Source organism: Micropterus dolomieu, linkage group LG21, assembly GCF_021292245.1.
Source record: "Micropterus dolomieu isolate WLL.071019.BEF.003 ecotype Adirondacks linkage group LG21, ASM2129224v1, whole genome shotgun sequence".
Lineage (NCBI taxonomy): Eukaryota > Metazoa > Chordata > Actinopteri > Centrarchiformes > Centrarchidae > Micropterus > Micropterus dolomieu.
The window spans coordinates 20,558,055-20,584,361 of NC_060170.1; the positions used below are offsets into that span (position 1 = coordinate 20,558,055).

The window sequence follows — 26,307 nt, forward strand, 5'->3', positions numbered from 1 at the left end:
AATTCTCAATGTCTCCATGTCGACACACAATTCAGTTCACTTACAATAAAGTTTTACGATCTGGGTGGAGCAAAAACTTCTGTTTCCATTCAACGTGCTGCAGATGTCATTTCAAAGGAGCACTGATGATAACTGAGCTCAGGAGTAATTAGATAACTGCCACAGTTAATAGCATAACCACACAAGAATCTATTCTTATTTGTCTTATTTTCTCACCATAACAATGCTCTCTAAAATAATTATCACCTCACATCTATCACATGCAATTATTTGTCAGTGTCACATACTAATGTCACTTTAAAAACATGCTCATATACTCGGCTTCACTTTCAAATCCTTCTCACTCTTTTTACTTCACTTTCACAGCTGTTTCACAGTCAGTAAGGGCAAACTGTACAAATCATATAAAATATGTGGAAGGAATTTATACAAATATGTGTAATAGCATACTAAAAAAAATGGACATAACTTTCACATGCCAAGCTTAACACAGACATTCTCAAATTCATAAAATACGGAAGAGTAAGACTTTAAGCTGTGGTTGAAATGAAGCTCTATACATCACATTTAAATAACCTGGAAGTACAAAAGAAATCTGAGCTCATGTGAAGTTGTGGACATTCGGCTGTAATCCTGTGTCACTTGTATGCTCACTTAACCCATATGTTAAATTGTTTTGGTTGTTCACAATGATGATTTGTTCCTGTTGCTGTACTTCTGCAGAGATTGGGTCTAATTTCCTGTTTGTTTTGCCAGATTTCTGCATTTGTGGTTTCCCATTACATTATCACATTATGTCAAATGTGGAGGTCAGGCTCTGATGAATTTGATCAGTTGCAGCAGGAGAAGTTTGGATTTTTCCTGGGAGCATCTAAATTGGGCAGCGACAGATGGTGACTTTTTTCATCAAAATTTGCCTGTTTTGTTACCTGCCTGTGGAGAGGAAAGAAAAGAACAAGAGCTGGAACAAGAAATTCAGGTAAAACTCACACTAAAACATTTTTACTTGTCCTTGTGGATCAATCAATTTCATTACAGCTAACAGGCTTCATCAGGGCAGAAGCTGCAGTTTTCTGTTTCTTTTCTGTTGTTTTTGGTTGTGATGTCATGTAAGTGCCTCTTATAACTCCCCATGAACAAACACTTGCATTTTGAGACCCATTTAAAGGTTTCCTGTGGAGTTATATATATATATTTTTTTGTACTTCTAGTGTATGGAGCAGTTTTTCCATGAGTGGGTTTTGTTTATCTCATGCAATACACAGTCCTGCCAATGTTTTAACACTATTCTACTCATCAGGTAGTTGCAACACGCCACTATTTTAATGAGGAAAGAAATGCATTCAACTCATTTGTTTGACCTTTGTTGTTTTCCGTTGCAGTAACCGTTTTGGTCTTACTTTTACACACCAGAGGGCAGCAAAGATCACAATAAAGAGCTTTCCATACATGTATTTGCTGTTCATACTGTATGTATGGAATCCAGATTTTTTTTGGAATTACATAATTTTTTTAAAAAAAGATTATTTTCCCTTAGAGGAGGTATCTTTACATTTTTGGCACTATTATTAGACCTTTCTCTTGGCAGACATTTTAACTTGTTACGGGAGGAAAATGTCCTAACTGTAACTAATGTTCGATTTTAGTGTCCCACTAAGCCATGCCAATTAGCCTGCAGATACAACACTTGCGTCCTAGAACAGCTAAAAAACTTAATGGAATATATCCAATAATTATTTATTAACTATACCTGTGTTTGACAACTGAAATGTCTCCTGTGAGGTCAATCTTTATAACAGAGTTCAGTGTTTTCAGAGTGTGACTCATGAAGATAATTTGGCTTGGGAATATACTCAAAACACTTGTTTCTAAAAATAAAAAATTCGACTTCTGTTTTTGTTTTGTACATTCGGCGGAATGAAAAAGTTGCATCTCACCTGGCCAGATGCAGCACAGCCTCCAGGGTGTTGGAGCCGTCTTTTGCACTAGTTTCACAGAACAGAGTGTTGTATGTCTGTTGGGTGAAGACAGGAAATCATTCATCCTTAATCATAATTTTCTGTTGACTGCAAGTCAACTAGGGTAAGAGTTTAGTGTAGGCATGTAGCAGGTGAATTAGTGGGTGTTTATTTGTCATTACCATGGCTAGTTTTTCTCCATAGCTGGTAGGAACACAGTTAACTCCATCTTGTCTAAGATCACACTTATTACCCACGAGCATGATAGGAATATCCTCCTGGGACATATCCTGCTATGCAAAAAAAAAAGAAGAAAAAAAAAAAGACAAAAGGTAAAACCCCCACAGTTAAAATGAAAACTAAATGCTAAAAGTAGCACAAGTTTAAAATAGTAAAAATAAAATCAAGTAAAGTACAAGCCTCAAAATTGTACTGCTATAACATTGTCGGCATCAACTCAAGCACACGCTAGCCTCAAGCAGAGATGAGGAGCGGGTTACAGAAGTTTTTCATACTTTACAGCATGGTGATTACAGATTTTATGTGCTAAATGAAATAAAAAATGAGATACAAACTGAACTAGACTAAAACTATTTGATATTGACACAGTGTGTACATCAGTGGTGGAAGAAGTATTCAGATATTTTACTTAAGTAAAAGCAGCAATACCACAGTGTAAACATATTCTGTTAAGTAAAAGTCTTGAATTCAAATGCTTGCAGTTTATTACAGTTTACAGTTACACTTTTGGAAAGGACAAAATATACTTAAAGTATAGAGTAAAAGTACTCATTATACAGAAAGGCATATGTATGACTTATATTATGTTACTGGATTATGTTTGATTGATTAACGTGTACATGAAGGTGGAGCCAATTTTAATGCCTTTACATACTGCTGCATAGTTTAATTTATAATAACAACATAATGCATTAGTTGACTTGTCATGAAAATAAGTAAAACAAATAAATGTAGAGTAAAAAGTATAATATTTATGATAATATAGTGGAGTAGAAGTAGAAAGTAGCATAAAATGGAAATACTCAAGTGAAGTACAAGTACAGCTTGAGTAAATATACTTTCCACCACTGGTGTACATAGTACATCATATCAGACAATGTGTGACAGGATGTTATAAGCCACCTACTGCGTGCATTCATAAAAAGTCACAGAAATGTCAACATGCCTACAGTTTAACAGCAAAACACAATCCAAACACTGCACACCCAACACTTACATATCTGCTGCATGTAAAAAGAAAGAAATGAACATGTGATAAGGTTTAGTCTTTATTTACTCATAATTAGACAAATGCTGCCAGTACAAATGTCCACAAAAGAAAAGCAGATGGATTACAGCGTCGCTATAGTCTGCTGAAGTCTGGAACTTTTTTGCTAACAACCGTAATACAAACAGTGTCAGGTAGCAGGTGTCAGGTAGTCAGAGTAGCGCTTTACCTCAATCATGTCCACCCACTCTCTAACGTTAAGGAAGCTCCTCTCACAGGTGACGTCGTACAGCAGCAACACACCGTCCGCCCGCCGGAAATAAGACTTTGCAATGCTGCGAAACCTTAGATGAGAAAATGGGTTAAAGACACACACAAATACATAAGATGTTTATTTTCTCCAACAATTAAACATGGTAAATAATTATTTGTTGTGATAGGATAAATACAGTATGTTTGCCAACGCAGTGTCATGTGTGCATGTTCATTTTAATTTTTAGGCACCCCACACACACGTAATAACAAGCTTTATTTACATTAACTATCTATAAATTAATAGTTTGAATCTACATACATAGGTTTGCAATGACACCGTTGAAAAGTTCAGCTCACTCAATCTTTTTACATCTCAATCTAAAAAATTCACACCAACACACACCTCTCTTGCCCTGCAGTGTCCCAAAGTTGTAGTAAAACTGGTTCTCCATCCACAATTAGCGTCTTCATCTGGAAATCCACTCCTGAACACACAAAAGAGACACAACCTACATGTCACACCACAAAGCTGGTAAAAAAAAAAGGAAAGACACATTTTGCATGACATTGTTAAGTAGTCGCAGACTTGATACAACTCGGTGGCAGAACCTGATCAGATTAATAGAATATCAGGTGACCAAACTAATCATTAACATTGTTATGTTAACTAAATAGCGACAAAGAGTTGGCTTCAGTTTTCCCCCACTCACCCAGTGTAGCGCTGGAGTTTAATTTGAATTCGTTCTTGCAGAGGCGAAGCAGGAAGCTGGATTTTCCCACAGCAGCATCTCCTGCCAACACGATCCTGTAGGCCTTCTCTGATGTCATATAGCCCAGGTCAGCGCTGTCCTTGTCTTCCGTCTGGAGGGGGCACAGAGTAAAGATAAGGCACTCATGCAGCACTCATAAGCTGACTGTATATGCATTCGGCATATTCACTTCATTTTAAATAATAAATTCTTATAAGTTCCTCTGTCCATCATCAGCTCTGTTGAGAAATGGAGATGAGGGATTTATGTCTCATTGCAAAGCAAAAGTTTGCAAAGCGTGGTGCCAAACAAGTGGTGGAGCTAAAGTTTGTTTTGAAGAAGGTGCTAGAGAAAAGGCAACGTGATCATTAAAATCTACACCTTGATTTTGTGATAGTCCCAAAATCCCAAAATATATTTCCAGCTCACTGTTGATTGGGATTAATATTCATCCTCTTGAATATTTTTAGCACATACTATGAGAATCTGGCCATTTATTTTCAAAATACATGTTGGAAAGTTTTATATGCTGGTAGTCTTAAACAAAAAGGTCTGAAAGTCAATCCATGAAGGTTCTTCCTCCACCTATCTTTCCATCTCCCTTCCTCAGTCAGGTTGTGGTGGCAGGACACATCCCTCCCTCCTATATTTAAGGTAACCTCCCCTCTCTCGTATCTTCCGTCTCTCTCTTACCTGAACACTGATGGCACTGAGGGCTTTTCGTGTGTTTGGGGGTTTGGCCACACTAATGAATTCAGCTGGCTTCCAGTCCAAAACTGAGCTGCTGTCTGACCCGAATGCTGATTCACCGTCCTGTGTCTCTGCTGGCTGTAATCACACAGTAGCAGACATCGTAACACTGACACAATGATCTACACAGAAATCATGTTATCACGAGGACTTTATTCACATTACACCCTGCACATTAGCAGTAACCATGAGCAGGTTGTCATGATTTGGCTTTCTGCCTCCCCAGTCCTAGTGTGTTCTGTCTGTTTTCTCTCTCCCTTGTGTAATTGTTTTGTCATCTGTCTGTCCGGTGTTTTGTGTGAGTGTGGCGCTACTGGTTCTCTCTGTCCTCATCAAGACACCTGTGGCTTCCTACTCACCTTAAACAGATTCTGCAATCACCTCTCCTGTCTTATGCTGCGTTCCAGGCAACTTGGAACTCGGAAATTTCCGATCTCCAACTAGAAAAACTATCCTGGAACGCCACTTGAAGTCGGATTTCCTACTTGTGAACTCGGAGAAAAAATATGTACCTCGACTTCACGAGTAGCAGCTGAATGACGTCACAAAACAATGTCAGCGCCCATGGAAGCACACTTTGTAAATGGTAAACCATAAACTAAAAAGCAACAAAAAGTATATTTGCATGTATTTAAATTGAAATAATACATATGATCATTTAGTAAAACCTTTTCTGCATGTACATTGATGTAGAAATATGTTATTAGGTAGCTGGCTACAGTAAAGATTCTCATAAAGTCATCTTGCATAAAAGTTTCCAAAACATTAGGAAGTGTAACCTACAACATTGACTGACTTGAGGGTTACCAACTGATGTAGCTAGAGGGGTACACAGTTAACTAGTAACGTATGGGCTATTTATGTCAGTTGTTGCAGTTAAACTGCCATCCTTTGAAGTAACACCTAAAACACTGCTGAGGGTGTAACTGTGTGCACACTTTGTCACGGTAAGCCATGGTTTTCGTTCACTTTCGGCGTCTTGCACCACCATGCATCTGGAACGCTTTGAGGTCGGAAGTCATAAGTTTCAAGTGGGAAAAATCCCAGTTCCGACCGGTCTCGAATGCGGCATATGTACCCCGACTTTACAAGTAGCAGGCGAATGACGTCACACAACAATAGCAAGTCCCATGGAAGCACACATTGTAAATGGTAAACCTACTGGTACTAAATTAAAATAATACATACTATTATCAAATAGTAATACTTCTTCTGCATGTAAATTGATATAGAAATATTTTGTAGCTCATTAAACCCCGGCTTTCCAACTCTGAGTCTCTGCCATACCTGTTTCTAACTGTGCCTCCGTGTCTACTCCTGAATCTAGACAGCACAGCCTAACACAGGTTGTTGCTACATGAATCTCAGGTTATATTTTCAGCTGACATCACAGCATTTTATTTTTAGCAAATTGCAAAAAGCTTTTCAAAATCACTCCTTAACCTCATACCTAAACCAAATGCTTTACTTCTATGATATTCTTTTACATTTATTGATTAAACTTCACTTCCCATCACTCCACAACTTAGACAGACTCACAGATCGCCAACCAAAGAAGCTATTGTTTGACTCTCTTCACCATCTAAAAACCTGTTCACCTGCATGAAACAGTCTACATATGGTAGTCTGTTGCGCCACCATCATTACAATATATCAAATTGCCTTGGTTTTTGACCAAATACCTGCAAATCTAATGACACTCCTATCAGCCTCAGCTGCACTTTGTGTTTAGTGCTACATAGCAAATATTAGCATGCTAAAACGTTACCCTAAGATTGTGAACAAGGCAAACATGATCCTTTCTAAACATTGGTATGTGTGCATTATTTTTGTGAGCATGTTGCCATGGTGACATTACAGTAAACACTGTACAGCCTCAAAGAGCCGCTAACATGACTGAAAACTCTTAGTCGTGTTGAAGGACATATTGCATTTCTACAGTATAGATGGGCATGTACTGTAAACTTGTGCTTCACTTTCTTATCATTTCACCTCAGTGTCAGAGTTTTCTTCCATCATGATGTCATTATTGTCATCCTCTTCTTTCTCCCCCTTCCTCTCTTCCTCTTTTTCTTGACCTTTGGCCTCCTGCTCCGAGTCGTAGCCTCCATGTGAGCCTCTGAGTGTCGACAGGCCGCTGTCCATGTAGATCTCAGGCAGGCTGTCCTCTTCGCACTCACTGCTGTGTCTGCACCTCAGGCCTGGGTCGCACATGGCCAAGGCCAGAGTGTCAGAGCTGAGCCGGCGCCTGTACAGAGGGTTATCCTCCATATGCTGGCAGAACCTGAGGAGGCAGTCAGGAAATAATCCGTGATGTAAAGCACAAGGGTCGATTCAACCAAATTACAATCCTATCCTTACTTCAAATTCAGCCCGGGACCTTTGCTGTTTATCACTCCCACTTCTCTACCCACGCTTCACACCTGACTCCTCCCTGCATGCTGTTTAATAAAGACTAAAATGCCTCTAAATTAATAAAACAAACATTACACATTTGTATGGCTAGATAACACGAGGTGTAAGTAAGAAAAATATTTGTTTGTTATATAGGTGAACCAACCCACAGTTATACTTAAATACTAATCCTAATGAACTTATCAAAATACTGATACAGTGTACCACTATCTGTTTGACTAAATCAAAAACTATTGCTTTCAATATCTGTTTTTATTAAAGTGTAATTTGTTTATATTAGATTTGCCTCTGAGCAATTCTTAAGTCTGTAAAGTCTATAAATGATCTGTGTCCATCATATATTGTGTGTAGTCTGCATCAACACAGTACAGTTTGCTGTGTGTGTGTACATTTATATGCTTTCGTCTCGTTTTTCCTACATGCTTTGAAGGTAAGGCAGTGCACTGCGTGTACACGCATACCTGTAAATGTTTGTAAACGGCAAAAAAGATACAGCCTCATGTAATACTTATGCTAACATACTTTATTGCTGTTATGTGTTCACTTAAACAGAAATGATCACCATCCCACCTCTTAGTAAGATGTCAAACTGTATATGCAGTAAGTGGATTGCTGCATATCCTCTTTTATTAATCACCTTTGTCCCCAGACACCACACAATCATGTGGTTCAACTTCTCAGCACATCAGCTTGGACAGCACCTTAAATAAATATCTCACAGCATATTCAACATTTACTCTACTACTGTGTAAGTACACAGTTGTGGGTTCTAAGAAAAAAACAACCTGTTTGTCAGTGTACTTAAGCAAAATCCCTTTTGTGTTGTAGATGCAAACCTGATAAACCTGGTTTGAAATAAAAAACCCTGAAGCTGCTAATCAGTTAATCATCTTAAACTTACTGTTTAACTTCTGTCCTTGATGCAACTTAACAATAACAACTCTCCTTTATCCTTGTGAGTTCCCCAAAGGAAAAATAAAAATGCTTAAGGAATAAGACGATAACATCATATAGCCTATAGTGTATACTGAAGCACTCATACACTGGTGCAGAAAGCATGGTGATATTTGAACATTTATAAATTCACCATCTGCATTATTTGTAGCTCTTACCTATCCATTAATGCATAAGGTGATGTGTAGCAGATGCTTTTACTTCTGCTTCTGTCCTTTATATCTCTTGGTGACCCCCCGTTACCAGACTGTAACACACAACAATACACAATCTGTTTTCCATGGTTTGTGTTTTTCTGAAATTGACAAATAGCCTACACAAACTCTGAATGTTACTTCTTAACAGCTGTTAAATTATATAAATAGGTATCAGAATATAAAGTTTGATTTCTGTTTCTTACTGTGAAAAATGAAAAATGCATGCAATAGACAATCAGCAGGGAGAGCTGCAGAAAAACCTAATTAATCAAATACAAGACTGCAGAGAATTAGACTGCAATTCAACATTAATGTCTTAAAACAAACTAAAAAGACTGTAAAAAGATTGAAACTCAACTCAGAACAACATAAATAAATCCAGTCAGATAACCCAAAAGTGAACTGAATATTTATATAAAGATGCATCAGAGCACTGAGCAAACCCAATGCATGTAATAACTTCAGCCTCTTGAAATTTTTAAAACTGAACTTGGTTTTTATTTTGATTATTTTTTGATACAATGGTGCAGCTTTACCCTAGTGATCCTCTCCAGAGCGGTCCTCAGGCCATCGTTGCTGTCATGGAGCTTCCTGTTGGCTATCCTATACACACACACGGAAAAATATCTCTCTTCAATATATTTATTTTACTTTTTTAAATATAAAATATAAAAGTGCTACCTGAGAACAGTAAGATCTCTAGTAGAAACCCTCAACAACAGTCAGTCTCTGTGATGCTGTCTGACTTACTGCAGAATCTCAATCTGGCTCTCCAGGATGTCTCGCTCATCAGAGAAGTGCTTCATGAGCTCCTCGTCTCTGCAACAAAACACAGTCATAAACACAGTTTTTGGTTACTATGAATATTAACCAAATGAACAATAAAAGTAACCTGAACAAGTGATGTGTCACAAAGGCCATCCTATAACCTGAACTACATGTACATCATGAGGATAAAATTCAAAATTCATGCTGACTTTGGAAATTGACAATAGATGATATGCCTCGGTGTCAGTCAAACCAGAACATTTTTCACCACAGATCAACTGATTCACTCATTCATTACAGCTAATTCACGATTAACATGAGCCAGCTCAGAGATAGAGACACATCAATGCAAACACCATCAATGAGATGGACCGGGGAGGCGGAGCGTTATCCTGCCGGTGGCCCTGTTACTTCTGTCACTAAGCAACACTTCTGAAGAAGTTTCTGTGTGTGTGGAGTCACTCCAGGATATCCTGTTTCAGCTGTGACAAAACGAAAACACCCCACACAAACGCAGTCAGTCAGTCAGTCAGTCAGGGGCGTGGCCTTGGCATCTCCCTGTCCCTCTGCAACAAAACTTCTCAACAGTAGAGTGTTTGATAAGCACACTGGGACCAGATACATATACTTGATTATCATAAAATAAATGTACTTTTCATTAAAAATAGACTGGAAATGTATGTAAGATGGACAATGTGATGTAGAACAGGGAAATGCAAATACTTATTATTCTCAAGTTCAAATTAATGTCCAAGTGAGGTGAGAAAAATATGCATAAAAATCTACTCAGGGCATAGAGAGATTGAGATGATGTGAAGTCTTAAAAAACAATCTTTTTCCTTCAGTCTGTGAAAAATTTTAAAATACATTCCATAATATATGATCAGCAGAGACATCTGTGGACAAACGTGACTAATAAAACATGAAGCTATGCTCCTATTTGACTGCACTTGAACTTCTTGTCTAACCCCCCGGTCCCCCCAAAAGGTTGCAGAAAGAATTATAACTCAACTCAACAACATGAGTCAAAATACATCCACTCAAAATGATCCAGAACTGAACTGAATAATCATATAAAGACATGAAACATGTAAACATCAACACACAGCACACATAAGGAAATCAAACCAGACCAAACTGTAACACATTCACCGTTCAGAGCTGATGCTTTGATCCGTTAGCTCTGTCTTCAGCGAGTCCATCTCACTGTGCAGACAGGCAACTTTGGTCTGAGACTTCATCAGCTCCTGTTTTAACCGCTGGTTCTCCTACAGAAAGAGAAAACGGAGGAAAATCTGAGTCAGAATCAGAATCACTTTCATAGGCCCTGCATGTGTAGACATACGATGCTCTCAATGTACAATGAGCATAATTAACAGGACAACAAGCTCAACAAAATAGATGTAAAAACTACTATGTAGACCTACATGTATGTGTATAAACATAAACTATAACATTTTTAGACAGTGAGACAATAAAACAAGAGTGCAAAGGTTGCTGTAATAAATATTTGTGTGCAGGTAGTTTTATGTACATGAAGAAGGTGTATATAATATATGCAGTACAATATGAACAGCATGCCTAGATGTGTTTTGAAAGATGATTTTAATGTTCTTCAAAAAGGAAACTGAATTTCAACATTGAAAAATAAATAGTAAATAGTTTACAGTGTGTAATGACGACATTCAGCCTCACCAGTGTTAGCTCATTGATCTTCCTCTTCAAAGCTGGGCTCTCATCTTTCACAGTGATGTTCTTGTACTTCTCCTCTATCTTAGTCCACACATTTAGAATTATGGTTATTTGACTTTCAGGTAGAGCTAAATCAGATTGTACTAAAAATTGTAGTTTTTTAATCCTGCGTAATACTGTTCACATGCATACACACACTCATGTTAACTTTGAGGTTTCAGTCAGTGGATTCTAGTGAATGGAGTCCAGCTGACATTTATGTCAAAGAAGTGAATAATGTACCATCTGCATCCTCTGGATCCTACACTGCAGCTCACACACTTCATTTTCATAACCTCTTCGCAGCTCACTCAGCGTAGCCTCTGTTTGCTTCTTCTCCTACACGAAGACAGGCACACAATAAAAAAAAATCATTAGTTGCATTAAGATAACAGTGAAATTATTGTATGAATGTGTGTTTGTGTGTGTTTGGTCTCTTTGCAGTTATGTAATTTCTGTGACACATTATTAATCTGTGCTATTTTAGGGCAACTGTGGATGGAGGTAGCTGGAGATAAGTGTATCAGCAACTGATATTAAAAACCTCTCTTACAGGTGTCAGGACACGACTGTGTGCAGTGTGGGAGAATACAGGCGAGTGCCCTCTAACTTTGTGTGCTTTTCTTAGACAAAACAAACACCAGCTCCTGACTTAGCTGAGTCAATGAAGTACACTTACATAAGTTTATACACACAGACGCAGTGATAAGATAGATTCATGTTCCCGCGCAACTTTGAAAAAAACATCAGGACCAAAGATACAATGAAATGAATAGTTAAATAAATCAGCCGGTCTGATACCTGATCTAACAAGTGATCTGTACAGTTATGTCACCACGTCTGTCGTTTCCACTTTTAATTTTTATGTCATGGAAAACTAAATATTGTTATCAAATCTTATCATTCCACATGTGTTTCACCAGATTCCAGGAAATATCTCCAGCTTTTATGAAACTCACAATCAGGTATCTAGAAAAAAAACAACATGGCACTAAAATAAGTTAAATTTAACTTCTCTCATCACTCAATCAACACGAAAAGACTTAAAGGTTCTGTATATGAGATTCTGAACATAATATTGCAGCAAACCAGTATTTGCTATCTAAAGATGTAGTGGAGTAATTCTGTTGCAATCTCTCTGCCTGTGTTGTTGTTGTGAGGAGTGTGATATAACCGCTGTTTCGTGTTTCATCTAACTAATTAAGGATTTATTTTGACCAAATCAGAGTTGGCGATTGTTGGAACAGTGGAAAGACTAACGAAGACAGTTTTATTCAGTTTTATTTTGTTTTATGATGACCTATGAGGTAAAATTATATTTTTTTTCAATGGAGTCTGGTGGCAAGCGAGAGAGAGGCGAGAGAGAGATCTTACAGTTTAACAAAAAGCTCTATCTCCGTAGGGATTCTTTCCATAATGTTGTCAGACACAGTCTTTCAGTGGCAAAAACAAGCACTTTTAGTGGACGTACTTTGACTGGAGCATTTGTGATGTAAAATTACTGTTTTCTCAATGGGGCCTGGTGAGCCGTAGAGGTTTTTTTTTATCTGAGATGCTAGTGCTCTAGTGCGACATATAGAGGCAGCGAATGTGAGAGGTTAACAATAAGTTGCTGGCACATTATCTGAAGTTGCAGTGGTGGCATGCCAGCAGACTTGAATCATCAAGTATGCAGTCTGATTCTCTATAGATTATCATTTTCATCCACACATCCTTATCATCACAAATATACCGACCACATCATTAAACACTGGTGCTGCAGCACCTGTATCCATCTACTGTTTCATATCTCGGATCCACAGAGTTGTGGAATCCAGCTGGTCAGCAGGCGTGTCTGAGTTTGGATCAGTAATCTGGTATACAGCCATGTGCATTTGTTTGACATGAGGGATGAGCTGAACAAACGTGCCCTGCTTATCGCTTTGCCTACACAAACTCCAGAGAAACAAAATACATGTGCCTGGAATATTAAGACAAGACCAAAAAGTCATGTTTTGTGTTTTGGGGGTTTGTGTGTGTGTGTGTGTGTGTGTGTGTGGGTGTGTGGGTTGGGGGGGGGGTCTGAGATTGTCCCACCTGCTCTCGTGTTTTTCTCTCAGCAGCATGAATGCGTTGATCCATCTCCTCCTCCATTTCACTGAGCTGCATCGATGCTTGGTCCTGCGCTCTGCACAACAATGATAGGAAAATTTAACTGTACTCCACATCCTTTATCTACTGTTACTGTACCGCTTATCCTACTAGTTGAGGTATCTTGTTCTAATTAATACAGCACCCACTGGTAGCTCTACGGATTGACCTGTTATCAGTTTTCTTGCATGTCTTTATATTTTTATTTATATTTATTATACCAATCAAGGGTCTAAGCATGGAGGGAATCACATATTGTATAGCCCCATGAGGCAAATTTGTGATGTGTGATATTGGGCTAAAGTGCATGGTTACAGGGCAGGTGAAGCGTTTTGATAGCTAACAATGAATTTGGATATTTGGACCAAGACAATATAGAGAACAAAAGACAAATACCTTTATAGTTACGATAACAGCAGCTTTAAAAATGTTTTCCACAAATCATGCCTGTCTTTTACCAAACAGTTTTAAACTAATAAAAAGAAGGAAATCTGTAATTACTGTAGGAACTAATGCTTAAACAATGAGGCTCCTCCCGATTAACATCAATGTCAGATGAAAATCTTCATTTCATTTCATTTAAAGTGAGTGTTTGCATTCGTGTGTGTTTCTCACCGTTTGATAGCGAGAGCCAGGTTCTCCATCTCTGAGTTCTGCTGTTTGATCTCTTTGGTGAAATTTATAATGACTTTCTCAAGCTGAGGTATCAGTCGGGGCTCAGTCAGACTGATGTTCTGGTACAACATAGCTGCTTGTTCACTCCTGGAAGATAATCAGGATTTGACATCAGCTTTGCTCCCCAACATGATTTACTTTAGGACTCCTGGTTGTTCTGTTTCATACAAAACCTGAAATTAACATCAGTCAACTGAGAGTAAATGATGACAGATGATACGCGTAATTTTCTAATCTAGTCAGTTGTTTTATTGAGTCAAACAAAGTGAATTTGAATCACAATAATGCAGTATATTGGATTGTGCTTAAGACAAGATAGGAGAAACCTTTATTGATCCCCAGCGAGGAAATTCAGTATTTGAATTTAAAGGAACAGTGTGATATTTTGGGAAATACGCCTCTCTCTAAGAGTCAGATGAGAAGACTGACATCACTCACATGTCTGTCCGTTCAATATGAAGCTACCAACAGTAGCCAGTTAGCTTAACTTAGCATAACGACAGGAAACAGGGGGGAAAGGCTAGCCTGGCTCTTTCCAAAGGTAACACAATCAACCTACCAGCACCCCTAAAGAACAGTTATTAACACATCTTGTTTATTTAATCTGTGCAAAAGAGTAAAACCTGCATTTTGCTGGCAACCATTGGGGACTCTAGGAAATTGCTGGTCCCAGTCAAGAAATAGTCTGGCATATAACCCCTGTAAAACTGAGATTTCTGGTTTTTATACTTACACTGGAATAAAAAAACAGAGAGATAACGACAGAGCCAGGTTAGCTGGCTGCCTCTTATCCAGGCTTGCTAAGATACTGTAAGCTAACCAGCTGCTGGCTATAGCTTTATTATACAGACATGATTGGTGTCAGTCTTCTTATCTAACTCTCTAATTCCAACCATGTAAAACTTACAACTTTAAAGTATTTCGGTGTTCCTGGGTATTGTGCATTTCTACTTTAGTTGACTGATTTTCTTGATTGCCCAAGTTAACAAAATCAATAAACAATCAAAGCAAAAAGATCAGCTGTTTCTACAGAGTAGAAACCATGGAAGGCAAAATGCTGCGTCACTTAACTATAATATAGCTGAATGTACAACAAGATCCAATACACGAAAGCTGCATAAATAATTACCAAAATAATTACTTGCAAACACACATTACATGCCACTTTGTCTCTGTATTGGCCAGTGACTCAGGATAATAACAATGCAGACCAGAAGAATGTGTGCAGCGTACTCACACAGTTTATTCTATGTATGTCGTTCTTAAGTCATTATAATTATACAATGATAAAGCCTCCTGCGTCACAGCACAATGGTAAAAGTGGGTCATATAAGTCTACAGTGTGTTTGTGTGTGTGTGTGTGTGTGTTTGCCTTCTGACAGGGCGGACAGTTGTAATGATAAAGCATATAGACACTGCAGCCTGTCTGTCAATAACTCGCTGTAGTGTCACACACAAACATCAGACTGATAAAGGCGGAGATGCCCGACATTAAAAAATAAAGTTGTACATAGAAACTGTAAGCTTATAATTTATATGATCATGTGTTTGTTGTAAACACCTCACCTCCTGAGGAAATCTTCAGATATTATGTGGACAGGAAAAGCTGCCAGCAAATGCAAATATCTTGTTGTCAATCAATGTCTCAATGCTACAGCAGCTGCACCAGGCTGAGTCCCATACCAGGTTTGGGGTCTCACACACACACACACACACACACACACACACACGCGCGCACACACACACACGCACACACACAGGGCTGGCCAAAAATGTTATCACTATAAAAAAAACACAAGTCCCTTTTCCTCAACAAAATAAATATCTTAATAGAAAAATTTTACAAACATTTATTGACAATATATAGAACATCTGTTATATTGTTATTGAGGAAAATTATATTGCAATAATTATCATTATTGTTTTATTATATATATATATATATATATATATATATATATATATATATATATATATATATATATATAAATACACAAAAACAGACGTAGGGGCACACTTACACAGGTTAGGATACCAGTTGAAATGTTTCAATTCAATACCTGAGTGTTGGTGCTACAAAAATCAGAAACCATGACCAGGAACATGTTTTTCTACAAAACCCTCTTTCTACAAAAGAAGCCAAACTTCTCATATGGTAAATATCCAAACACAAGCAACCCTACAAGAATTAAATATAAGAGTTGAAAATTTGCAATTTTTTAATTAAATCCGGGAATATAGGTTTAAAGAATCACTTCAGTATTATTCTTGTGAGAAATGTGTCTTCTGCCTTATGTGGTTAAGCTGCTGACAAACAGGTCTTCTTTAATATTATAATATTTTTATTTAATATTTAAATCAATGAAGAAGAACATGGCGTGGTCTGCAACAGGATGTTGAACAGTATGAGCAAACAGTATGTCTACAGGCTTCATTCATTGAATCTCAGTGGAATCATTTTGTGATTAAATTAATATTTTATATTGTCAAAATTAATGATTCTCAGCTAATTAAAACTGAAAACTAACAAAACTAGTTTTTAAACTGTTCAGCTTTACCTGAGAGAGGTTTTGTCTCACAAACAACACAGCTGATTTTTTTATTGTTTGCTAAAATATTCTTAATTTCCTTACACTAATATCGGCCATAATGCTTATACTCTGTGGTACCACCAAGAATAAAATGAAAATATTTAAAACCCCCACATAAATTTATAAAATTTATAAATTTTTAAGTAAAGTGGAAAAAGTCATCCACAAGAGTCCATAATGAGAAACTCTCTTTACAAACTGCTTTTAAAGATGTTACAACAACAAAACATCACTCAGCGGGGCCAAAATAGAAAATCAATTTAAGAAGGATTCGGACCCATATCGCCACATGGTTAAAAACTGTTAAATTAACAGACAGATGTATAACATTATAAATATAATGATTCAGTTTAGAACATACATTTCAGTGAATAAAATTTGCCACAAAGCTTCAGAGCGATGTTGGTGTTAGTGTGAAAATAATGTTAAGTAAGAGGATTTGGGTTTGTTTTTAACAATCAGAAAGATCCAAAAGACTCAAATGTAGGCAGTTTCAAGGTAGTTTAGTCCTGCAACTAACAATTATTTTCATTATTGATTAATCGGTTTACTATGTAATAAAATGATCCATCAAAGGTTTCCCAGAAACATTTTGTTTTTACAAATAAACAGTTCAAAACCTAAAGATATTCAGTGTACAATCATATTAAACAGACTCTCAATTAAAGAAACTATAGGACAAGGTAATGTTTGGCATTTTTGCTTGATTTCTGTCTACTACTGTTACTAATTCATTAATGGAATAACAGCTCATCATGTTTTAACTTTTGATCACCTTCAGGCCTCTCTCTCCACACAACTAGGCCTACTTAGGCTATATGTTAATAAAAGTAGTGAGACATTAGTTACTTGTACAGATCTCACCATACTGTATCTGAACAGATGAGTCAACATGAAACCTTTATCTTTCAGATGCCTTGGGTTAATAGACACACTCAAGACAAATACAGCTAAACACTCTTTCACACACAGACACAGTCAGTCTTTTTCTGTTATAAAGTCACAGCATGGATATGTTATTCAAATAACATCACATGATCACTGCTCTTTCCTTTTGCTTTAGCCTGATATATAATTTGTGAATCTCCCTGTGGAGATCTTTACGCACACTGAGCTTACTGTTGAACACGCTCGTATCATCTAAAGTATTTACATATTTTAAAGACATCCACCCGTCTGTACTGCGCCACCTTCCTGGCTGCCCAGCGGACAGGTGTGCGCGCTCACCTGGGGATGAACTTGGCCTGCTCGCCCAGTCTCCTCTGGAAGTGCTCCCAGGCGGCGGACGGGTCTCCTCGGTCCGGCTCCATGTCCTCTGCGTAGCGGTCGTGGAAGCCGCTGATGAATTCCTGCAGGGTGACGGTTCCGTCCTGGTCGACGTCCAGCCGGTTAAATATCCGGTCGGCCTCGGCCGCGGTCACCTGCAGCTCTGCACAGACGGTGAGAAACTCGTTTCTCTCGATCCGCCCGGAATTGTCCACGTCGTAGGAGTAAAAGAGGGTGCGCAGCCGGTCCTGCTCCTCTGCGCTCATTCCCTTGATGGAGGGATGTGGCAGGCTGGTTAAAAGAAGTCGTTTCAGTAAATTACCTCGACAACCGAGACGAACGAACCCAGAAACCCGACAGAAGTGCCAGTGTTTATTTCCCGTGACACCGGGATAGCTCCAAACTTCCAGACTGTTATCCAGACATTTCGACAGCTGTCATGAGTTTGCAAAACAAAAAGGAAAGAAAAGTGATGAATAGGCTGCATCAGTTTTAACCGATGTAACCGCTCGATAAATCAAACGTGGACACTCCTGCTCCTGTGCTGTCTTCACCAAATAATTTTGTGGTTTGTTGCAGCGAATCGACCGTCGGACAAACAGAGAGGCGGTTGTGTCTGACTCAGGTAACGCACCGGTCGTCAGTACAATGTGTAGTGTGTGTTGTGTGTGTGTGAGGTAAGCACCGGTGTCAGTACAATGTGTGTGTGTTCAGGGCGAGAGGAGCTCTCTCACCTTAACAATAGAGGTCTGGGCTTCAGGCCAAATGAAAGCGCTTTCATTGTGGGGAAAGGCTAATAGCCTGTAGTGTATTTGAATAAACTTTATAAATGATAGAACTTGAGATCATGAGCCTGTATAAATACCATGGCAAGAAAAAAATTTATTTACCTGAGATGCATGTCTACATATAATGTAGGCTACTGTACTAATTCATTTTCAGACTATAAATCAATAGAAATAGTCTATAGCTTTTAAATTTAATGAATGCAAAAGTAACTCAGTCAGTAACAAACAAAGGAAAGACTTGCGTAACTTGCCTGCATAAATGTGTATACTCAGTTGAGACTTGGGATTGTGTTTTGAATTTAAGGATGAGCCTTTACTGTTTTCCCATACTGTGTTAAAGATGTATTTTTCCCCCGTAACTGTGAGGGATCAGTTACTTTAGATTTAGATTTAAAGAAGGAACAATCCTGGACATGATCTTTCAGAGCGTCAAATCTGTCACACCATCTGTTGTTTTCAACAAGTCTTTGTTTTTAACAGTCTGTTATTACTTTATGTACATATTACATTAGGTAAAAATATTAAGGAAAACAACAGGGCCAGATTAACCCACTAAAAGACCCCAAGACAGACCCTGTCCAGCCCCCTTTTGCGCCCCACTTATTTAGTTATAAATTGATGAGGTGTGTCATGTTATCACATCAGTTGTTATATAAAATTATCAAAACAAGAGACCTTAAGTCACCATAAGAGTCTTTCCTTCTGAGTTTATATTAAATCAATGGTTCGTCATATGAAATTTTGATTTACATGCTTTCATGGAGTTCACTGAGCTCAATTTATTACAAAGTTTTAGGTTAGGTTAGATAAGACTTAACCAAACAAAAGTAATAGTAATTTGTTTGAGTAAATCCTCACTTAAATGTAAGTAACTAGGTCAGACATGTCCCAAACTACACCACATTTCTTTTTAGTGAGAATCAGATATGGTTGGAAGCCAGCTGTTAGGTTTGGAGCAAACCAAAACATTTAGCTCAGGAAAGACTGCAGCTCCAGGATCAGTCTCAATCCTTCTGCTACCTCACTTTTAAACCCTCCCTTCTCCTCTGTCTCTTTCCTTCTTTGACACGTGTACACTAATGACAAAAACCTAGTTATTGGGAACCTTCAAACATAGTGTTGCAAATGCTGTTAAAGGAATGACTGGTATCAAAGTGGAAGAATCCCTCAAGGCAAGCAAAAAAGAGGAATCAGTGTGCAGTGTGGCCAGGATCATGAGGAAGTATGTCTTTTTCTTACAGATATACAGGGGTAACTAATAAGCTATGATAAAGATAACACGTCAATGAGCCGGGAAAATGTGGAAAAATGTGGAAAAACTCAAGTAACCCATTTCAAAGACTCCAAAACAGCTGGAAAAAACTGAGAATAAAAACTTGATGCATCCGGATAAGAGGTCATAGCGCATCTGAAATCCATCGACAAACCCACACAGAGACATGCAGAGAAATAAAAATTTTAGTATTGTGTCTGTATATAAGTCATAATCCTCCTTGAAAACCAGCAGACCTTCTCCTTCTTCATCTTAGCCCATTATTCTAACATCACAGGAATAAATGTAATAAAAATGTTATGATATATGGATTATTTTCAAGATTATCTACTATTACTCAGTTAAATTTTATATGCTGTGTGTATATCTGTCCAGCTGTGTGCAGGTGTTTGTGTGTGAGTCAGGGCAGAGGGTGAACTGTAACAGTAGCATTAGTGTCTCTGATCTCTCTCTCAGTGGGGAGATGGGCACAGCCGTAGAGATGGAGCACCTTCAACCTAAAGAGAGCGCCAAACATGAAAACAGCAAATAAGTGTAATTTTGTATACATATGAGTTATGTTATGTTTTACTTTACAAAGCAAAGGTATCACACAGTTAGATTTTTGTTGCAAGACTGTTTTTATTCCGGCACATCACTCTTACCCCACTAGCAGGTGATCTGATCCAAACAGTTGGTCATTGTATTCATGACATCTTGCTCATCAAAGCAAGGTGGGAAAGTAGGGCTAGCTTGTGGCATATTGTTATGTCTCACAGTCACAAATGTTTTCATACTTGTATGAACTTCTAAAAATATTGTTAAATTGTAAGTATGATGAAGTTTAAGGTGTTAAAATGAAAGCAGCAACACTGGAGAGCTTTTGATCAAAGAGAGCCAAAGAGCTAACTACATCTTAAACTGAGCCTTCATGGACACATTCAAGTGTTTACTCAGTGAAATGAATGCAGACAAATAATGACTCTGTATTTTCTGGAAAGATTAAAATGTATTTGTGCACATGTGTGTGTTTACTTCTTGCAGCGTCTGCAGAGCTTCAGAATGTTCTCTAAGGTGATGTGGCAGAAACTGAGTTTGACAGTATGGAGGTGTCCACTGCAGTAGTTTGCCAGCAAAGAAACCCTATATCACACACACACACACACACACACACACACACACACACACACACACAAAATGTAAGTTATTATAACATATTAGTTATCGATTCCACAGCTGCTATCTGAGGATGTGGCGACAACTCTACACACAGCATAAGAAGTCAAAACCATTGTTGGTAGATCTTCACCAAATCATTAAATATGACACATCACACACATAAAGAAAGAAACAGCTCAGTTTGTTGTGTGACATGTGTTGTACCCTCTGTTTCCTGTGCCAGTGGAGCTGAGATCCAGCTGCTGAAGTCTTCTACATCCCAGAGCCAGAGACCGAACTCCTACATCTGTTACTGCCTTACAGCCACTCACATCCAGGGATCTGACTCACAAACACATGGACACACACTATTGCTGCTAACTGTCAAGATGTCAAGACTATCAACCAACCCTATCTCGAGGGAATTGATGTAATTCGAAACAGTTTCATCAAAAGTATGGTAGCTCAAGTTTGTGTGTGTGTGTGTGTGTACCTGATGAAAGGTGTGTATTTGCTGATGCTGTGCAGTGTCAGGTCAGAGACTCCAGGACAGGAACTGAAGATCAAACTCTGAAATTCGACACAGTTCTGAAGCAAAGTGTCCACTGAAGCGTCAGTAACCTGATACAGTAAGAAATACAGTAAGAATACACATGCAGAAAGTCATTTTAAATCTCCAGGAAAGCCTTTGTACCACAGAATTCAGAGATAGACTCAAACATAGCTTTGAAAAAGGATTCAACATTTCTGTCACAAAATCTGAAACTCACTGCCTGTAGTCCAGTGAGATTTAGTGCAATGAGACTTTTGAGCTGGGATGTCATCACAGTGAGACTGTGTGAGTTGACTTTTGGCACCTGTCCAATGTTAAGACGCTGAAGGCCAGGACACATCTAAAGCACAGAAACTGATAAACTGTACATATTGAACATAAAGTAGAAAACAATTTGTTGTTATGTTAAAAACAACAAAATGTTATGTTAAAAATTTACAAAAATAGTACAGTGCTTATATACATTTTCTATGTATATAAGCACTGGACTATTTTTGTAAATTTTTCACATGCTGAAGGATGTTTGAGACATATCTTAGACATGGTATGTGGTGCCAAACATTTCTTTTTTTTTTTTTTGCAGTTTAGAACAAGATAAATTGTGTTTGGTTACTTTTCAAAATAAAATACCTCATATACTCCCTGTAGACAGGATGGAGTGATGAACTGACATCCAAACACCTCCAATCTGCACAGACTAATGTGAAAACACACTCAGACAAACAGGAACAAACAGACATGTGTGCACATCCTGATTATATCTGGACAGATTATCCACAAGAAATACAGGTGAAAATGCAAAGTTGATTGTCAAGATGACGTCTTCCCTTAATGTTAAGACAGTTATGTACTAAATATGTAGCAAGTATTGTAAAATTTCAATGTTGGAAGTGGCCACATGGAGCAAACACACATGTGGTCAGGCAGCAAATTTGGATTTCAAAGGCATGAAACATCAGATTTAAATATTGCTAAACAAAGATACACCTGAACAACACATTAAACAAGGTGGTGTTAAAGGGACACCAGTCACACACCCATAAACTCACATAGAAATGTCTTTGACTTGCACATATGGTACAAGCTATAGTGACATTCCCTTTTTACAACACAAAGTAAAATAAATGCAGACATACTTTACTTACCTTTCTTTGTGCCTCATGACGAGTTTCATCAGTGGGTCATCAGTGACATGACAGCCGTTCAAGACAATGGATCTTAGTTGTAACCTACAGAAAAGAACAATTAAGGATTAATTCTGGGGTGTTGCTGTATTATTGTGTGATTAAGTTTACCTGTGAAATGGCTAAATTAAGAGGACATAACGATGGTATGTGCCTCAGCAAACATTTATACGATATTCTGAACTATGCAACACAAAGATATTCAAGCTATCCTGCCATTCAGGGAAGCCTTTTAATGGATGGTGGATTTTATTGCAGCTTGTTGAGAATTTCATTACAGACACTGTTTTATAAAACTCAAACTACATTATTACTGAAGATTGAAACTGTATAGAAATAGTTCAATGTGTTCAAAACTAGTTCAATGAGTTTTTAGAAGACATAGTTGAATCATCCGAGCCCACAAAAGAGCATTTAAACCCTTAAAATATCAACACTTAAACAACTTGTCAACAAATTTAATTTCAACATGTAAAAATGTTTCACACATGTACCCCTTAATTGTGTGTGTGTGTGTGTGTGTGTGTGTGTGTGTGTGTGTGTGTGTGTGTGTGTGTGTGTAAAACCGACCCTGGGCAGCAGTCACTCAGAGCTTTCACTCCTTTGTCTGTTGCTCCACTCCAGCTCATATCCACACTGGTCACACGATGACATAGTTGACCTATCAGAAGCAGTATCTGGTCACCGTTGAGACCCGGACCAGTACAACTTGTGACCTTCAGTTCCTGTAATTAACAAACAAGCTAGATATAATATGGACTATTCACCTAGTTAAGAAACAGAGAAAAATTTAGTTTGCACGCGACATTGACTGATAAATAATCAGTTATAGAGCCATACAATCAATTTTAAATCATCTTTAACACGTGAGCGAAACGCTGAAAATGCAATTACATTTTAAAGAATTTAAAGTTCATACTGTAATTTTCATCAATTCGCTGTCTTTAAAATATAGCGACAACAGATCAAAATTAGCCTGTTGAGCTAACTCTGGCTCATTTAGAGTTACTTTACTGATAATTAATGAGCACTGTCCCTGTCAAATAAACAAATAAATGAAATGAAATAAAATTTCAAACCTGTTGCATGAGAGAGAAACAGAAACAGAACATTTTGCGTGTCTGTGACTATAATTCAGTTACAATATGATATGGTCCAATCAGCAGTCTTCTCTATTTATAAAAATGGTGTATGTACAATATGTGATTTGCTATATGTTGTTATTACTTTTGACAGAATAAAAGGATGAAGTTGTGGTAATTAACTTTTTGCTCTAGTAACATTTGTTACTTTCGTGTGTGTTGTTGCCATTGACAGCAGGCAGATGGATTCAGGATGTGGGGTCAATAAAAACACAGTCATTAGGAGGATCTAATCCTACATCCTACAGGGCCACCCTGTAAAATCATACAATGGCAAACATCCAAAAGCTATCAACACACATCCATCCCATAGAGCATTTCTTTAGTTGCTCTCCGATCCGGCATGCCTGCTCTGAGCGATCAATAAAGTACTCCACAATAAAGAAATTTCTTGACTTGACTCGACAAGTTCCGATTTATTGTTTTACCTCCAGAAAGTTTCTACACAGAGTGAAAAACACCTCCAGCCACCAGGAGTTGAGAGACAGGCCGCTGCAGCTGTACAGACACAGACTGCGAGGACGACGTCTGCCCACGCAAAGCAACCACTGCTCCGTCAGGTTGGAGTTTTCAATCCTCAGATTTTTCCCTTCAGACAGAGAAAGATTTACTGTTCAGTGTATGAACCTGTTTTTTCCCCCACAGTGTGTGTACAGGTATGAGAGCATGTGACGGCACGGGTCTGGGTTATCTTACTTTATGTTTGTCCAGGGAGTGGTACAGTACACCACTGCACTGGAGGAACTTACATCATGAGAACACACCATTTGCTGTGACACACACACACCTACTTGGAAAAGTTTAGGACATCCCTCTTACCCATGTCATTAAGTCCAATGTTTAACCTAAACCTTGACGCAAAATGACGCTGCTGAACACTATCTAGAGTTAAACCATGGTCTTTGTTTTTCAAGTGAGAAGAGTTTACGTTGCTGTAGGCTGACTCACAGAGTGTATGATCAGCAGCCAGTGTGTGCAGGCGGCTGCAGACCTGCACCACTCTGCACAGTTCACTGTGAGGCAGCAGAGACAGGATGGACAGCCACACCTCATCGGGCAGATACAGCCAGCGGTTACATACACGGACACCTGCTTGCTGACAGGCATAATGACAACAACACACATAAAAAAAAACAACAGATATTGGACAGAAAGCCAAAGCATTCATCTGAAATACTGCAGTGTCATGGGCTTTTATAACATTTGATAAATGTGTTAATAATATCATTATACATCATGAACAAAGAGCAGAAATACAGGTTTCTTACACTGTGTTTGCAGTCAGTTTGTACACGTGAACATGCACCTGTAAAGGTAAACAAAGAGTTATATATTGATATTCTATTAGGCTATAATTATTATAATTATAATTATTATTATTTTTGGGGGGATAATGGAATGGAAAGAAAGGGAATTTTATCAAGGCTTTCTAAATTTTTACTGTTGCAAGACTTTACTAAAGATATAGTTCACACAATGTTTGGTTTAAGAGCTCAGCCCACACTGGAGATGAGTCTGCATAATGACTGCTGAACACATTTTGTCTCTACAACATTAACTCAAGTACGCACACAGAACACTCTTTTCTTACTCCGTGAAAATCCCCTTTATCTTATGACTTGCGGCTTGAATGATGTCCGATAAAGTGTGAAATGAATTTCAAACCAAGGGTCCTCATGAGGAACAGAAGCAAATCTGTGTTATGTGGCACCACGAGTGTAATCCCATTAAAATCTAGCCATTCATATGACTTGCTGGTGACTTTGCTTTTATAAATATGTTGCTTTTTGCAGCATTTCATAATGTGTTTGTATGTAACATTCTCAGCATGTCATTTTGGTGTTGAACTCACCAGAGGCTGGTGATGTTCGTCCGGGGTCATCATGGAGAGGTGTGTGTGTCTCTGCAGGTTTCAGACATTTGTGTGTATCTCTGAAGGCTGAGGTAGGTTTCACTTTGTCCTCTGGGGTGTATCTTTTTGTGTGTTTGATTACTCCTGATGACTGAGGTCTGCTGGGAACATGGTACAGAACGAAACACTCCATCAGACGCTATTTGTAGAGCTACTTTGAGTATTTTAAAAAGCAGCTAATAATTTTGTATATTGACTTCCCTAAAAGTAGGCTACATGTTTTCATGTGTCACTAAGATTGCCTTTTATCAAATTGTGGATCCATGTTCGCAATAAAACCCAAAAATGAAAAGCCGGGCATTACAGTGAGTATGGATGAGGAGTTATTTAATAAGGTGAATTCAGGCGAATTTTACAGGTTGATATTATAGTCAGAAGATACAATAACAAATTTTAATTAATGGTCATGCACATATTTGGCACTATCTGTTACCTTTGAAATATTTCCTTATTGTTTGGAGAAGACATGGAGACACTTGACTTTTCACAGAGTCTCAATGGGGCCCCTTGACTCCTAGCTTTTTTCTTTTGACCTTTGACACAGCTCCGACAATCCTTTAAGCCTGGATTGTGACCGATTCTCTTTGGAAGCAAACCTCAACACAGACAAGCCAGTTCATTATCATAATTAATTATCACAATTATCACTTA

General features: G+C 38.1%; 2 protein-coding genes across 2 annotated transcripts; both read right to left on the bottom strand.

Moving 5' to 3' along the window:
* Positions 1-322: 322 nt before the first annotated feature.
* On the bottom strand, positions 323-17,939 carry rasef (RAS and EF-hand domain containing). Its single transcript, XM_046035494.1, has 17 exons — positions 17,629-17,939; positions 13,751-13,897; positions 13,082-13,172; positions 11,249-11,344; positions 10,970-11,047; positions 10,427-10,542; positions 9,257-9,325; positions 9,043-9,109; positions 8,468-8,556; positions 6,933-7,224; positions 4,884-5,018; positions 4,152-4,302; positions 3,845-3,926; positions 3,416-3,530; positions 2,141-2,248; positions 1,938-2,014; positions 323-933 (listed from the first exon to the last, which is right to left on the bottom strand). The coding sequence occupies exons 1-17, from the start codon at positions 17,931-17,933 to the stop codon at positions 831-833; spliced, it is 2,121 nt and encodes a 706-aa protein (XP_045891450.1). The 5' UTR covers positions 17,934-17,939; the 3' UTR covers positions 323-830.
* Positions 17,940-20,113: 2,174 nt separating this feature from the next.
* LOC123960788 (F-box/LRR-repeat protein 20-like) lies at positions 20,114-26,307 on the bottom strand. Its single transcript, XM_046035738.1, has 13 exons — positions 26,090-26,307; positions 25,597-25,754; positions 25,013-25,050; positions 24,693-24,840; positions 24,173-24,333; positions 23,173-23,327; positions 22,564-22,647; positions 22,049-22,115; positions 21,636-21,758; positions 21,359-21,486; positions 21,091-21,207; positions 20,743-20,850; positions 20,114-20,225 (listed from the first exon to the last, which is right to left on the bottom strand). Exons 1-13 carry the CDS (start codon positions 26,122-26,124, stop codon positions 20,129-20,131), a joined length of 1,419 nt encoding a protein of 472 aa, XP_045891694.1. The 5' UTR covers positions 26,125-26,307; the 3' UTR covers positions 20,114-20,128.